The sequence below is a fragment of the Arvicola amphibius genome, chromosome 9 (assembly GCF_903992535.2).
Source record: "Arvicola amphibius chromosome 9, mArvAmp1.2, whole genome shotgun sequence".
NCBI classification, from domain to species: domain Eukaryota; kingdom Metazoa; phylum Chordata; class Mammalia; order Rodentia; family Cricetidae; genus Arvicola; species Arvicola amphibius.
The window spans coordinates 24,533,442-24,547,527 of NC_052055.2; the positions used below are offsets into that span (position 1 = coordinate 24,533,442).

Below are 14,086 nucleotides of genomic sequence, written 5' to 3' on the forward strand. Positions count from 1 at the left end.
GTGTATTTGATGATGAAACAGCTGAGGTACCAACCTAGAATTTATGGTGCTGTCTTCTAATTTGTTGGAGAAAAGGAAATAAGTTCTCTTCTCCCAAGAACAATGGGGACAAATGGAAGCAGCGGGGAGTCCAGAACAGGCTTTAAAAAAATGCCACAAAGGCCTGTCACAGAAACAAGTTATTAAATACATTGCACCAAAAGCATCAATCCTCTGGCAGGCCTTTCTGTGCTTCCTCAGTGCAAGTGGTAAAGCCCTGGCTGGAGAATGTTGTTGTTAGAGTTTTGGACCAGTCTGAAAGACAACAGTCCTTGGGAACATCAACTGCTTCAGAAAGTCCAAGGACAATTAGAGAGGCACCTGATTCTTCCTTCAGTGAAGTGCTCTGAGAAGACACACTACTGACAACCCCCACCAGGCAGACATTTAACTTCTATGGGTAAAAAGCTATGGCTCAAACTGTCTTATGCCTAGAAGTCAGGGGAGCGGCAATACAGGATTCCTGTGAACTACAGTCTAACACCACGGAGGCGGCAATACATTAGGAAGATAAAAGAGCACTGACAGCAGCAGCTGACATTTACTGAGCACTAATTTTGCCCCATATCCTGTCCTAATTACTCATAATCAATGAACTCATTTAATCTTTACAACCACCTACAAATCAGGCACTATTAATGGCTCTAATTTATACAAAAAACTCACTAGAGATCCAATGTCAGAGAGGATTCATCCAGGAGGTCCAGCTCCATGGCTGTAGATAGTACAGTCCCACCTCAGATCGCAGAGATGATAATGACCACCAAGTTTAAGGAATGCTTACTGTAATTCAGACTTAGTCAACTGCCCAGCACTGCTTCCAGGACATTGTACAGGTGAGGATGGGTGAAGAAGCACGAACACTCGAAGGACCTGAAACTCATTTAATTGCAGCAGAATTCACAGGGTTTTACGCTTCTCTTCTTGTCATCTGTTGTACTTTTGTGGATCTCCTGCATGTGTTCTAACAATAAGGAATCCTTCGACACCAAGCCATACTCTTAATCTCCCTCAGTTACAAACAGTGGGCACACACATGACCTTCAGTCACTTCAGTGGTCTAGAGTCCTGACCTTTCCTAGCAAAGGCCAAACCTTCTTGGTAGAATTCCGGGTGACAGCAAGGCAACTTTCGAGCTGTCTGAAGAAAAAGGGCAACTATCAACTTAATAGCTGTTCCAGTGCTACTCATAAGGGAACCTAGAGGTATTTTTAAAAAATGTAAAATATTATGCTCACAATTTTCAGTTTCAAATAGAACTTCCTAAAACTCTTGTAATATTTTGAACCTCCCATCCCCCACCAACACACAACTGCTCTTCCTAGAAGATCTCAGAGTATTCCCTACCCTGACACTATGGTGATCCAGTGATGAAGCACAATGTCTCATTCAAAGAGCCCTGCTTACAGAACTGCCAGAGACCCAGCAACAAGCTGGCACCTTAGGGAAGGTCTGTGTTTGATGAAAAGAGCAGAGTTGCACGTTTGGAAGTTACAAACTGTATAGAGTTAGGCATGGGGTGTAGTCTCTCTGAACCTTATCCACAAAATGAGGTTTAATTTAAAAACATTCACTGAAGCAAATGTGGGAACACACACATGTAATCCCAGCTCTTAGAAGCACGAGTCAGCACTGTAAACCAAGGTCAACACGGGCTACATAACAAGACCTGTCCACAAAGAAAAGATATGCATTCACTTCACGTATGCAAACCGCAGTGCTAGCTCCTGGGAACCCAAAAATGGGCAAACAGGGCGACTTCCTGCTTCTCACCTCTTGCCTAGTGAGAGCTGAAGACAAGAGCTCCTGCTCTGTGGGCATCCTGACGACTAGGTGAGGCCGCACTCTACAAGTGGTGGCTCTTCTTTGAGCCCACGTGAGCAGGTCCATTGTCTGTGTCCCTTTCCTCTGCAGAATCCCATGAACTGTTGGTTTTGGCTTTCATCCAAATTCTATGTGATCAATGGTATCTTTCTGTGGGGGCAGGAATGTGGTGCAGCTGCCAGCAGAAATGTCTGGACTAGAGAAAAGTGGGAAACACAGTAACAACTTGGAGGGAAGGAAGGAGAATCAGGGAAGGGCCTCAGTTCTCCTTTACCCAGCTCCTTGCCAGCAGACTTCAGCAAGGCCACTGATGAGCTAACAGTAACAGCAGTACCCTGTCACCCTCAAAGCACGCCCACCCCCTTTATCTTTTATTCCTCGTGAGATCTGTGAGCTGAACACTATTCTCAAGGTCAGAGAGTAAACAACAAACTGGGATTCAGATCCAATCTGACAGATGCCACTGTCTATTCTCTTAGCCACCAAACAGTGTGGCCAATGTGTTATTTGTTATTAATTAGAACACATGGAAACAGTTGGCTAGCCACTGTACTGTCTTTTGGCAGGAAACAGAAAGTAGGGGACAGAACTGAGCTTTCATCTTTAGCAAATTGTCCAAGGTCAAATAACTAAGTAAGCAATACACCGATGCCCTCATCACCCACATGGTCTCCCACCAGGAAGCCCTTCTCTAGTGGCAAAACAGAGCACAGGAAAGCCAATGTGAAGAGCATCAAGTGACACCTGAGGTGGTGATGACAGGAAGAGTTCTCCCGTAGAAGGTACATGTCAAGTCAACCTGTTACAGAAACATGCAGCTAGTATACACATTTGCTGATGTGTGGACTAGCAGTGTATCCAAACAATCTGATTTTCTCCCTCTAGCTCTGATGCCGAGGTCAGCACAGGAAGAACGGTAGAATGGAGGTTGAATAAGTTAACAGTGTCTGGACAGTGTATTAGCGACTTTCCTTGTTTCTGTGACAAAATAATCTGACTCAAGGGAACTCAGGGCAAAAGGGATTTTCCTTCGTTCCTGAGTTAAGGAGAAACAGTCCATCAGGGCAGGGAGGCACGGCCGTGGGAATGCAGAGCAGCTAGTCCACCGCAAAAGCAGTGATGAAGCAGAGAGAGAGTGGGAGTCTGGATGCAATCGGCCCCCATAAGCTCATAGAGTGACACTTGCAGGAGGTGTGGCTTTGTTGCAATAGGTATGGCCTTGTTTACGGAAGTGTGTCACTGTGGGGGCAGGCTTTGAGGTCTCATATGCTCAAGACCTGCCCAGTGTCCCAGACCACATTCTGTTGCCTGAGGGTCAAGATGTAGAACTCTCAGCTCCTTCTCCAGCATCACGTTTGCCTCCATGTTCCAACCATGATGATGATGGACTGAACCTCTGAACTGTAAGCCACCCAATTAAATGCTTTCCTTTATAAGAGCTGCCATGGTCCTGGTGTCTAGTCACCTCAATAGAAACCCTAAGACATACTGGCTCACTTGAATTCTTCATTTCTCTTTATTCATTCGCTCTGGGACCCCTGCCTATATGATGGTGTCACCCATGCTTAGGGTGGGCATTTCTTTCTCAGTTAAACCTCTCTAGGAACACATTCAAAGATGTAAGCAGAGAGGTATATCTTATAGGTGATTATAAATCCACTCATGTTGACAATGAACTTTAACATTAGAGACAACCTCAAAGTAACTACTAACTGGCCCGAGGATTTCAAGTATCAGGTGGGTAGGCTGGTTACAACCGGCATGACATTAAAAAATTTAGCAAGGTTGTCTGAGGAAGACCTAAGGTAAATGACACAATTCTGCAGGGATAAGGGACACAAATGATGTAACTGCTTAAAGATGAATGCGATAATCTTAAAAGAGTTTGCCAGGAACCTTCCGGATGGCAAGGTGATGATGGCGAGATGGGCAGGACCAGAAAGACAAGAGGTTCTGCAGAGTGAGTTTAGCAGGGCAAAGCCCCACAGGCCTCCATTTGTTTTCCCACTTTGGCGGTTAACAGCCAAGCTATAGCTCTCTTGGTGGTACCTCAGGTTCTTCATCTATGAAAGTAAAGTTAGGACACCATGGGCTATCGGGATGACTGAGTGAAATATATTTTACGGAGGAGCTGCACTTCTTTTAGTTCTCAACTGTAATGAACTAGTAATATAATGCACATCCACCTCTCATTTTGACTATCCTATTTGTAATTGACTGCATGCCTTAGCTTGTCAGGGACATCACTTAACCCAGGATTACTGAAATTTAACTCATTTTTCTCTAAGCAGAAGTTACTGGGTTAAATTGCACATATATTTTAAAAACTCTTGGTATACCCTTTGCAATTTCCATTATGGCCTTTATTCTCTTAGAAAATTTAAAAGATTTTTTTTTAAAGTTTTTAAGTTAGAAATGCCCTGTTTTTACTGTACACTCTAGCAACATGTTTGAAGATTTTACAAGCATTGTTCTGCTTTCTCTATTACTTTGTCAAGCAAAGAAAATCCTCCATTATCTTTGTAATTCACAGGCTCTTCAGGGTAACAATCAATTCTTTTTTCCTCAAAGTAAGATTATAAAATCAAGCCCTACCTAACATAGGCTGAGAGAGGGAAAAGAACAACAAACAAACAAACAAACAAACAAACAAACACATTCCTGCCAGAGATGCAGAGGCAGGCAGGTCACAATGGGACAATAGAAACCAGTAATTCTGAAGGATCGTCCTGAATGACATGTTCAGATTCACAAAGTAGAGGTATTTCATCTGTGCTGGCTAATTTTATGTCAATTTATACAAGCTAGAGTCACCTGAGAGGAGAGAATTCCAGCTGACAAAATGCCTCCATAAGACTGGGTATTAATCAGTGATGGGGCAGACCCCAGCCCATTGTGGGTGGGTGGTCCTGGGTTCTATAAGAAAACAGGCTGAAAAAGCCATGTGGAGCAAACTGGTAAGCAGCACCCCTCCCTAGTTTCTGTATCAGCTCCTGTCTCCCAGATTTCTGCCTTGTTTGAGTTCTTGCCTAGACTTCCTTTGATGAACTGTGATATGGAATCATAAGCAAAATAAACCCTTTCCTTCCCAAGTTGCTTTTGGTCCTGGTGTTTCATCACAGCAACAGGAACCTTAACCAAGGTGTCATCAAAAGTGCAGGCTTGTTCCCGCAGCTCATTTGGCCTCTAGTTGAGGAGGTTAGAAAACATGAGGACAGGTAGGAAAGTCTTGTGTACACTTACAGTTGCATGTGAGATGGTCAGGATCCCATTCTTTACTGCACACTTTCTTCTCTGCCACACCTTCCGGATCCTAGGGAACAAGTCAAACACAACTGGATATGGCACATGATTCACTGTGGGCTGTACAATCACACAGCCAGAGGCAAAACAGTAATTATGAAAAGCTGTCCCCAAATAAAACCAGCTTCCTTCCCCAAACCACACAAAACAGAATATCCTGGATGTTTGTTATTATACCAGATGCAAAGAAATTTAGATAGGCAAGCAGGTACAGATATGCTCATGGTAGACTGTTTCTGACAGTGACAATGGGAAAGAGAAGAAATTCCAGTGGCAGAAGTTCCCTTCTCTGGGATGGGGGTCCAGAGCTCTATTAGGGGACAGAGCTAGTAAGGATTCTTAACACATCTGTGAATCTTTTCTAAGAAGGCTCTGCTAGTATATTACTTCCATAATTAATAAACAATGGAACTTTAAAACTTAAAGACATCTACTATGCAAAGAACTGTCAGAGCTGCCTCAGGACATAGAGAAAAAAGGTTTGCATACTTTTCTTTGAGGGATGCTAGAGTCCTCCTAGAGACATTTCTTTGATTCTTCTGGGAAATTAAACTGTGTTAAAAACAGATGTGACATACTTTGAATATTTTGATCTGATGGTAGTAAAGGATAAAAAAAGAATCCAAACAGCTCCTATCAGCACATTTTCACATAGCCCTGGGCGTAGGCATAAGGCTGGACATGAGTAGACCTGCACACACGCACGCACACACACACACACACACAATGCAGCTGCCCTGGGACCACAGCCAGCAGCTCCACAGAAACAGGGACACCCCAGGCAAGGAAAGGAGTCAGGCCTTCTGTTGCCATAGAAGTAACAGCATCAGAGGCCACTAAAGGTTTTTTAGGCCTATAAACAGTATTCTGTTGTGCCTCCTCCCATTTCTTAAGTCAATCTTGTAAGAAGATTGCCACAAAACCAATTAAAACACTGTGATCATGTGCTTATTTAACTACTACAAGTAGTTTGCGCTTAACAGAGGGAAGGGAAAACCTACACCATTGGATCAGATGTAAATGGAACATATGCACAAAACGCTAGACTGCTTGGAAGGGCAAAAGAATCATTAACTGAGAAACTGTCCTCTAATTACAGCCAAATGACATCATTCTTCTCCAAGTACTAACTAGGGGCATGCCTGATCAGAGGAAGCATCTGTCAGTCATACCTGCATTTGGTTTATGTCATCAGCTCTGTGCAAGCGGTCCTGCATCTCATCTTACCCTTACAGGAACCTATTAAGACACCCCTTGCCTAGCCAACACCACCCACAGCCCTCCCTACCAATGACAAACTGCTGACTGGGAGGGAGGGATCAGTTCCTACTAGATTCATTTATTTTACTTAAAATTTTATTAGCTAGCTTTTCTTATGTATATACATTAAAGAAATACAATATAAAACAAATTCCAATTATTTTCAGGCACAGCTAATAAAACTGAGAAAATTAACAAAAAAGTACTCATCTTTCTGGCTGAGCTGCCTAATGAAGTGCTTCCTGGTCCCAAGACACCCCCCGCACAGGTGAGGGCAGCTGAATCCCACCTTTGTGAACACTTCCTCTTCAGCCCCCAGGAAAGTGAGCTCATACAACTAAATAAGTATTAGTGTTGACGCTGTTGACTACTGAGGCTACTATCGTGACCCCTTAGAGACCCTCTCAATCTGTATCATGAAAGTATCTGGGAATATTCTGAAAAAATAAGTAAAACAATTGCTCCTTTGTCTCTTAGTAAATGCCTGTGAGGCATACACTTTAAAAGTTATTAAAAATTAATTTTCCCCAAATTTTATAACATTTTTTAAATAATGAGTATTTCAATAATTGGGTCAAAATTACTCACATAGTGACCCTTGTATGAAAATGAAAATCATACAATATACCAGTGCTGTTAACAAAGAGGTCTTCAGAAGGATTTCAGTACTGTTATCTTTTCTAGAAATCACCCAAAGCAACTCTGAATTATTAGTACTCATCTCTCTGCCTGTGGGGCTATGGAGGATGGATATGCCTTCTTTTTTTCTAACTCTAAGATAAAATAGCTCTTTCTCCTCTGTTCCCTTCCTTCCCTGCTCTTTCTGGTACTAAACTGAACACAGGGCCTCGCCCATGCTGCCACTGAACCATATCTTCTCTTTCTTCATGTCTTGCCAACAGAAAGCGGGCTGCACGGGAGCCAAGGCAGAGTTCCCCTAAGCCTTTACCTTCTAGCATCTAGCAGTCTGCTTCAGATGCTAGAATATTTGATGTGTGTGTGGAGAAAAAAATGTTTGAAGGGGGAACAGAAAGAAAGAAGGGAAGACTCAGGACAAATGACTTTATGAATACAAAGGGGAGACACCTGCCATTCAGTCAGAACACCCAGGATGAAGTTTGGGCTCTCACTTCTTGTCAGTACAGTCCCAAGGGGTGCAGAGATGAGGAAGAGGTGCAGCAACACAGAACAGACGCTAACAGAGATGACTTCTAGGTTCAATTAAATAATATATATGAAAAAGACATCTACTCTTCCTGCAGTGTGTGGATGTTAAGCACTCGCCATGGTCAAGGGCACCTTTGTGATTTCAGGCGAAGAGTGACGTAAGTGGGAATGCTCTCCAGTTCTGCGGTGGAGGATGTGGCTAACAAGAGAACACTGATGTTTCTTGAAGACTAAAGGTCAGCGTCTTTCCGAGAGATGTCCCTTACATGGGGACAGGAAAAGAATGAGGCTTTAGCCTGGAGCCTTTTCTGCAACACATATGGGACTCAGTGATCTTCACACACTCGATCCGCAACTTGTGTTAGAATTTGGTCACTGTCAGCTGAAAACAGGAGCCAACCTAAAGTTGTGTCTTTGGGAGCTGGCATTTCCAGCCAATTGGCTGAGTGTTCAGCGAGCCAGGCACCGTGTCATTTGTGAGGATGCCTCTCTTTCTTCACACCTCATCAGCATACCCAAGTGACCCTGCTTTCACGGTTCAGAGCGTGGCTTTCACCACCTCTAGTGCTGTTATTATCTCCTTGTAGGCTTCCTGAGCAGCCTGTCTGGTTCCCTGTGTTGCTGCAGCCAGGAAGAATGTTTTAAAATGTCAGATTGGGATATTCCTCTGCTCAAAGATCTCCAATGACTCCTCTTTGCACCCGGGAGCTTCTGAAGGCCCTCCTGGATTGACTGCTCACCCCTTATGTCTTGTGACACACTTGTCTGCATCTATGCTAAACTCCTAGGTATTTGCCACAACTAGTAACATGTTCCAGGCTCCCCGCCCCTCCTCCGGGCTATCTGTAAAGGTTGTACCCCTCACACTTTCAGGGTTTTGCTCAAACATCACCTTAGTAAAGGCTTCCCTAACCTCCAGTGTGACAGCAAGAATACTGGCAGCCCCCATAGTCCCTGTACCTGTCTTGTGTTCTTTCTCACACAACACTGAGGTTATCTTCTGACCTAGCCGTCCTTACCCCCTCTTCTGTTTCCTTCCTTAGAGTATAAACTCTGGAAGGATGAGCACTTCCTTTTACTCAATGCTCTATATCCAGAGTCTTGATGAATGAGAGGATATGGAGGATTCCCAAAAGATATTTACTGGATGCATGAACAGGATGATGGGCAAAAAACAGTGATCCTAGACTTTTTAAAGATACTTACATTTTCAATAAATCAAAATAAAAACATATATACCTAAGATGAACCCAAGGGAAAGTAGTCAGAGAGCAAGCAGCTTTTCTTTTGAAAACAACAATTGGTAAAAGGGAATCACCCAGATTTTCCTTAGGTATTTACTTGAAGTAGACCAATTTAAGCAACTGAAATGGCGAAGGCAGGACTAGAGAGAAAGAATGGTACAGAGGAAGTGCAATGGCTGGCTGGGAAAGTGCTGTCTGCTAAGGGGACCCTAAAGCGCTTCAACGAGAAACAGAAATTCACTCAATTGCCCAGGCTGGTCTTAAACTTTTGATCCTCCTGCCTCAGTTTCCTGAATATTGTGATTACATGTGTGCCACCACATTCAGACCTGCTTCACAGTTCTGACAAGAGCACTGAGTGCTCTGTAGAAGTGAGACAGAGGGTGTTATGATCTGTTGGCCTGGTCTGTCACCTGGGTAGCCCCGCCCTCTACCACCAACCCCTCCTGCTTGCACCAGCCTTTGTTCTCTCTTTCTGTCTCTCTCAAGAGGTAACTTCTGCGCTCGCTCTCTCTCTCTCTCTCTCTCCTCTCTCTCTCTCTCTCTCTCTCTCTCTCTCTCTCTCTCTCTCTCTCTCTCTCTCCTTCCCCATTCTCCCCTTCCCTTTCCCTTCCATAACCCACTAAATAAACTATACCCACTTTCTCTACAAGGCATCTATCCATCTCTCACAAGCTGTGGCTCCTCATGGGAGCGGCTGCCCCGCCGAATCACCCCAGGTCTCTCACCTGTGGCCTCCCACAGTCTGTGGGTCCCACCTGCCTGGGAACTGCGGGGCAACTTTTACCTAAACCTTTACAGAAGGAGCCGTGTTGAATGACAACTACTTAGGCTGCTACAACAGTCTGATGAGAGCAGGTCATCCTGGAGTAGAAGCAGCTGAGATGGCAAGAGGCATATTATTTTTAGTTAGAAGAGGAAGGGGATATGATAGATTGGTTGTGACAGAGACAATGTCTGGGGTTACCACCAAGGTTAGGGTTTGGGCAGCCAAGTGCCATCTCAAGTAGAGAACATGACAATGATAAAGCAGAGCCGAGTTTCTCCTTTCTCAGTTTCCTAATCTTGCAGATTGTAAGACAATCACTGCTACTTTTAAAGACATGGGCTAGGTCAACTGTCTGAAGAGAACCAGCTCATAAAGCTTTAAGGTGCTTTCCCAGCAAAAGGCTGGACAAGATCCCAGTGGAGCACCTAGCAAGCATGCTGACCCCGTACTGGGCTAGCCAGGGCTGGACACATACCCATCACTCTTCTTCAGCAGGTACCCCTTCTTTTCACTGCCGTACTCCTTATTGCCCTGGAGCTGATGCATGCTGTATCCGCCTTGCCGGCTCTGAGAGTCCTGGAAAACAGAACCACAGACTAGCAAATGCTGGAGACTGCTCTGTTCAGACACTGAGCCTCTGCCTGTTGGTCTGTGTCTAAGAGAATTAAGGACATTTGGTAGTTGTTAAGTCCTCCCTTTTATTTTAGCAGAGGAAACAGGACATGTCAACATGTGCCAGACTCATAAAGAAAGACCTAGGCAGACCCAGGTCCAGGTTTATCTAGTTCAGTACCAGTTCAAACACACAAGAGACAGTACTATGTTTCAGCCCAGTTTCCACTCACAGCAGGAAGCAACGGGAAGGGTTAAGTGGAATCAGAAAGCAGGGACTGTGCAAGCTGGAAGCAAGTGCTCTTTCCTCAGGCTGTACCTGTTCTCCCTTATGTATGTGCTAGAATCCTCTAAATAAAAGGATAATCTCATTAAAAGGTTTCTGAGCAGGGTATGATAATTAGAATACAATTTTTCTATGTAACTAACTATACATTGAGCATGTATAATAAAAATATCTAAATTCTTAAAACTTTGATTACTGAAATATACAAAACAATCCTGTATTTGGGAGCATTTTTTTTATCTTTTGAGTTTTGTAACAGGGACTCACAGTTGGTAAACCATGCACACATTCCAGAATCCGAAAGACACATCCAAAAGTTTCTGGTTTCAAGCATTCAGGTAAGGAATACTTTGCCTACAGCACTCTGTGAAACAGACCTATGCCAACACGTTTAGTCTGAAATCAGCATTCTACAGCACGAGAAGTGTATGATATGGTAAAGAGCATGCACACGCCAGTAACAGACACAAACAAGCCTGGCTTCACTTTGACCTTCCACTGGTGCCTAACCACGGATTCTAAGAACAGACAGACTAGAAACAATGATAATACTATGACAATCCAAGAAGTAAAAGACAAAAGACAAACGAACAAACATCAACCAAAAACATGAAGTTGAACTGCGGCATGAGAACAAAGGTCTCTAGACACACAGTAGTACAACACATTCTCACAAAATATATTAACTTACTCTCCTAGACTTCGATCAGGAAGGGCAACGCAACACAGAAAGAAAGGCAGAACATTTGAAAATAGTTAATTGTGTTAAAAATTTTATCAGCCATAACTTAAGCAGTTTGTAAAATACACAGAGAAAATATCATTATAAAGATAAACCAGAGAATACACCCATGAACATTTAGAATTATAATAAACTTTGGATAACAGAACAGTAAAATAGTTACACTCCAATCAAGTTTTATGTATTTTAGTTCATGTGCAGTGAGAAGATAAACACAGCCAAGATGATGATGATGAGGTTAGGTGTACATTTCTCAGATAAATAAATGTTGACAACCCTCAAAATGTGGGAGCACAGGGAACCAAAGCCTCAGAGAAACCACAAAGAACTGAATACTTAGAAAATCTGAGCGCCACATATTGTGAAATCTTTATTCCTGTTTCCAAATTGAAAAGAAGTGTGTGTTGTATCTATGTACCTGCACCCACATGTGTATGTGTGTCCCTGCATGCCTGTATGCATGTATCTACACATATAGGCACCTATGTGTGTGGATGGAGGCTAGAAACCACGGTTAGGTGGCTTCCTACTCTTGTATTTTTTGAACAGAGTCTCTCACTAACCCTAGAAGCCATCACCAATGGGCTTGGTTATCTGGCCAGTAAGCCCTAGGGATTTTTCTGTCTCTATATGTCCACGGCTGGGATTATGGGGATACTCCTTTTGTTTGCTTTTTATGTGGGAGCTGGGGTTCAAACTCAGGTCTTCATAACTTTGTAGCAAGTGTTTTATGCCCCTCCCCACGCAATCATCTTTCCAGTCCCTAAAGAGAGGAGAATAATGTGTCCAGTTACAAAAAGTAACTGAAATTTAATGGTACAGAAGGATAACAGCCACCTTAGCCTTTGGTTATTACTCATGACTTGTTCCCAGCACATGTTTGAAGGTCAGGAGCTTCTCTTGACATTCAAGATTCTTTTAGGTCAAACTGTGTGCTCAGTGATGCAAATGGTTATTAGGAATGGTTAGAGAAAAACTGCCAGGACAATATACCTTTGTAAAACTATCCTATAGGTGATTAAACTGTGCTTAAAACCAGGCTCCAAATGGCTCCTTGGGCCAGGAGAGATTTGGGATCCCTGAAATAAGACTCGGGGAGGAAGGGGGAGTGCTCACACTCTAACCATTCACTGCCCTGCTCTCACAGTGGGTTTTACCAGGTAGTCTAACTTCTATGAAAGAGGTTGCAAGTGATAATCTTTTTTTTTCTGACTATCTTCCTTTCTTTTATTTTATTAACATTTGTTTTATTTGTAGGAGTGTTTTGACTACCATGTAAGTCTGTGTACCAAATGAATGCATAATTCAGAATCAGATCCCCTGAAACTGGAGTTATGAGTGGCCATGAGCCATCATATGGGTGCTGGGAACTGAACCCGGGACTTCTGCTAGAGAAGCAAGAGTTCTCAACTGCTGACTCATCTCTCTAGCCCTTCTTCCTTAATCTAAAGAACTTCATTTTCAATAGACCATACTTCTTCCATAAAATTGGATAAATCAGATTATCTGGGGTAGAGGTGTGGTACAGAATGACATCTAGCGATGACTTGCAAAATTTACTAATTTTAACTTTTTAAAACTTCCTTTTACATGTGTTTATGTATTCATTTAGATATTTATTTAGTGTGTGAGTCTGTGTGGGCCACGGAAGAGGGTAACTCCCACGAGTCAGTTCTCTCCCGCCATCATGTGGGTACCAGGAACTGAACTTAGGTCACAGTCTTGGTGGCAAGCACCTTCACCTAGCGAGCAATCTTGCCAACTTCTAGTTTCCTTTTAGAACCATGGTCTTGGTCAGCACAGTAATGTGGCTACTAAATCCTCCCAACTCTATATTTTGACATTCTGTATAAATTCAGAATTTGCTAATTAATAAGCTTCATGGGTAAATAAAAGCATATAAATTATTATTGCTGCATTGAGAAATAATGCCATTCAGCTTTCTTAGTAGAAGTATTATCAATAAATGAAAAGATGAATTTAATTTTGAAAAAGCAGATTCTGGAAATTATCAGCATGACTCATAAGTTAACACATACAACTGAAGAATGAAATAGGTGTTGAGTTCTTTGATGGCAATGACAGAAATCAACCAAGTATTCAGGAGAGAAAAATGCAAATCCCAAACTCATTTAGGCAAAGATTCCTAACATTGAAATAAACAATGAACTTGAAACCTTTAGGCAATTTTATGCTATGAGCTAAGAAATGTATCTTCCCTACTGATTTTTAATTCAACCTCTTACACCTAGTAGAGATAGAGAAACCACTTTATTTGAAGCCACACTGACATGTAAAATGCACCATTAATCTGTAAAAACTTCATCTCTCTGAGCTGAATGCAATTCCCAGTCACTGATTTAATGGGCTTGGGAAAGCTTTTAGTATTCAACTGAAAACAAAACCACCACAGAACTTCAGATTCACGGCAACAGGTGTGGTTGTTGAGTAAGAATCCCGTCTACTCTGTGAATAAACTTTGGGTAGTGTTTGGCATACCGAGGAGAGTGAGGAACAACACGTGGAGTCCATCAGCTTGCATCCACACCGTGAAGGACTGGCTACTCAGGGCCCATTAGCTTTTAAATACTTCTGTGTTACAAACACCCCACGTGTAAATCACTGTTAGACACAGAAGAGTTACAGCCCTAGAAGTGCATGAGCAGTGCGCAGTCTTTCAGGAAGTTAAACCATTAGAAAAGTGAAGATAAGTCATCTCACTGAACACTTTCCAAAAGACAACAAAAGTATGGTTTGTATGAGAAAAAGAATAAGCTTTCCAAGTATCTGGGAGCCTGTTTGGGGCTGTAATTCTTTTTCTTCTTTTGCATCTGTTTATT

At 42.7% G+C, this 14,086-nt stretch overlaps 1 protein-coding gene across 1 annotated transcript in view; it reads right to left on the bottom strand.

Moving 5' to 3' along the window:
- Asap1 (ArfGAP with SH3 domain, ankyrin repeat and PH domain 1) overlaps positions 1–14,086 on the bottom strand; it is a 282,884-nt gene that overhangs the window by 60,349 nt on the left and 208,449 nt on the right. Inside the window, 2 exon segments of the mRNA XM_038342734.1 lie at positions 5,107–5,176; positions 10,082–10,182. Of these exon segments, the coding sequence (XP_038198662.1) occupies positions 5,107–5,176; positions 10,082–10,182 (171 nt within the window).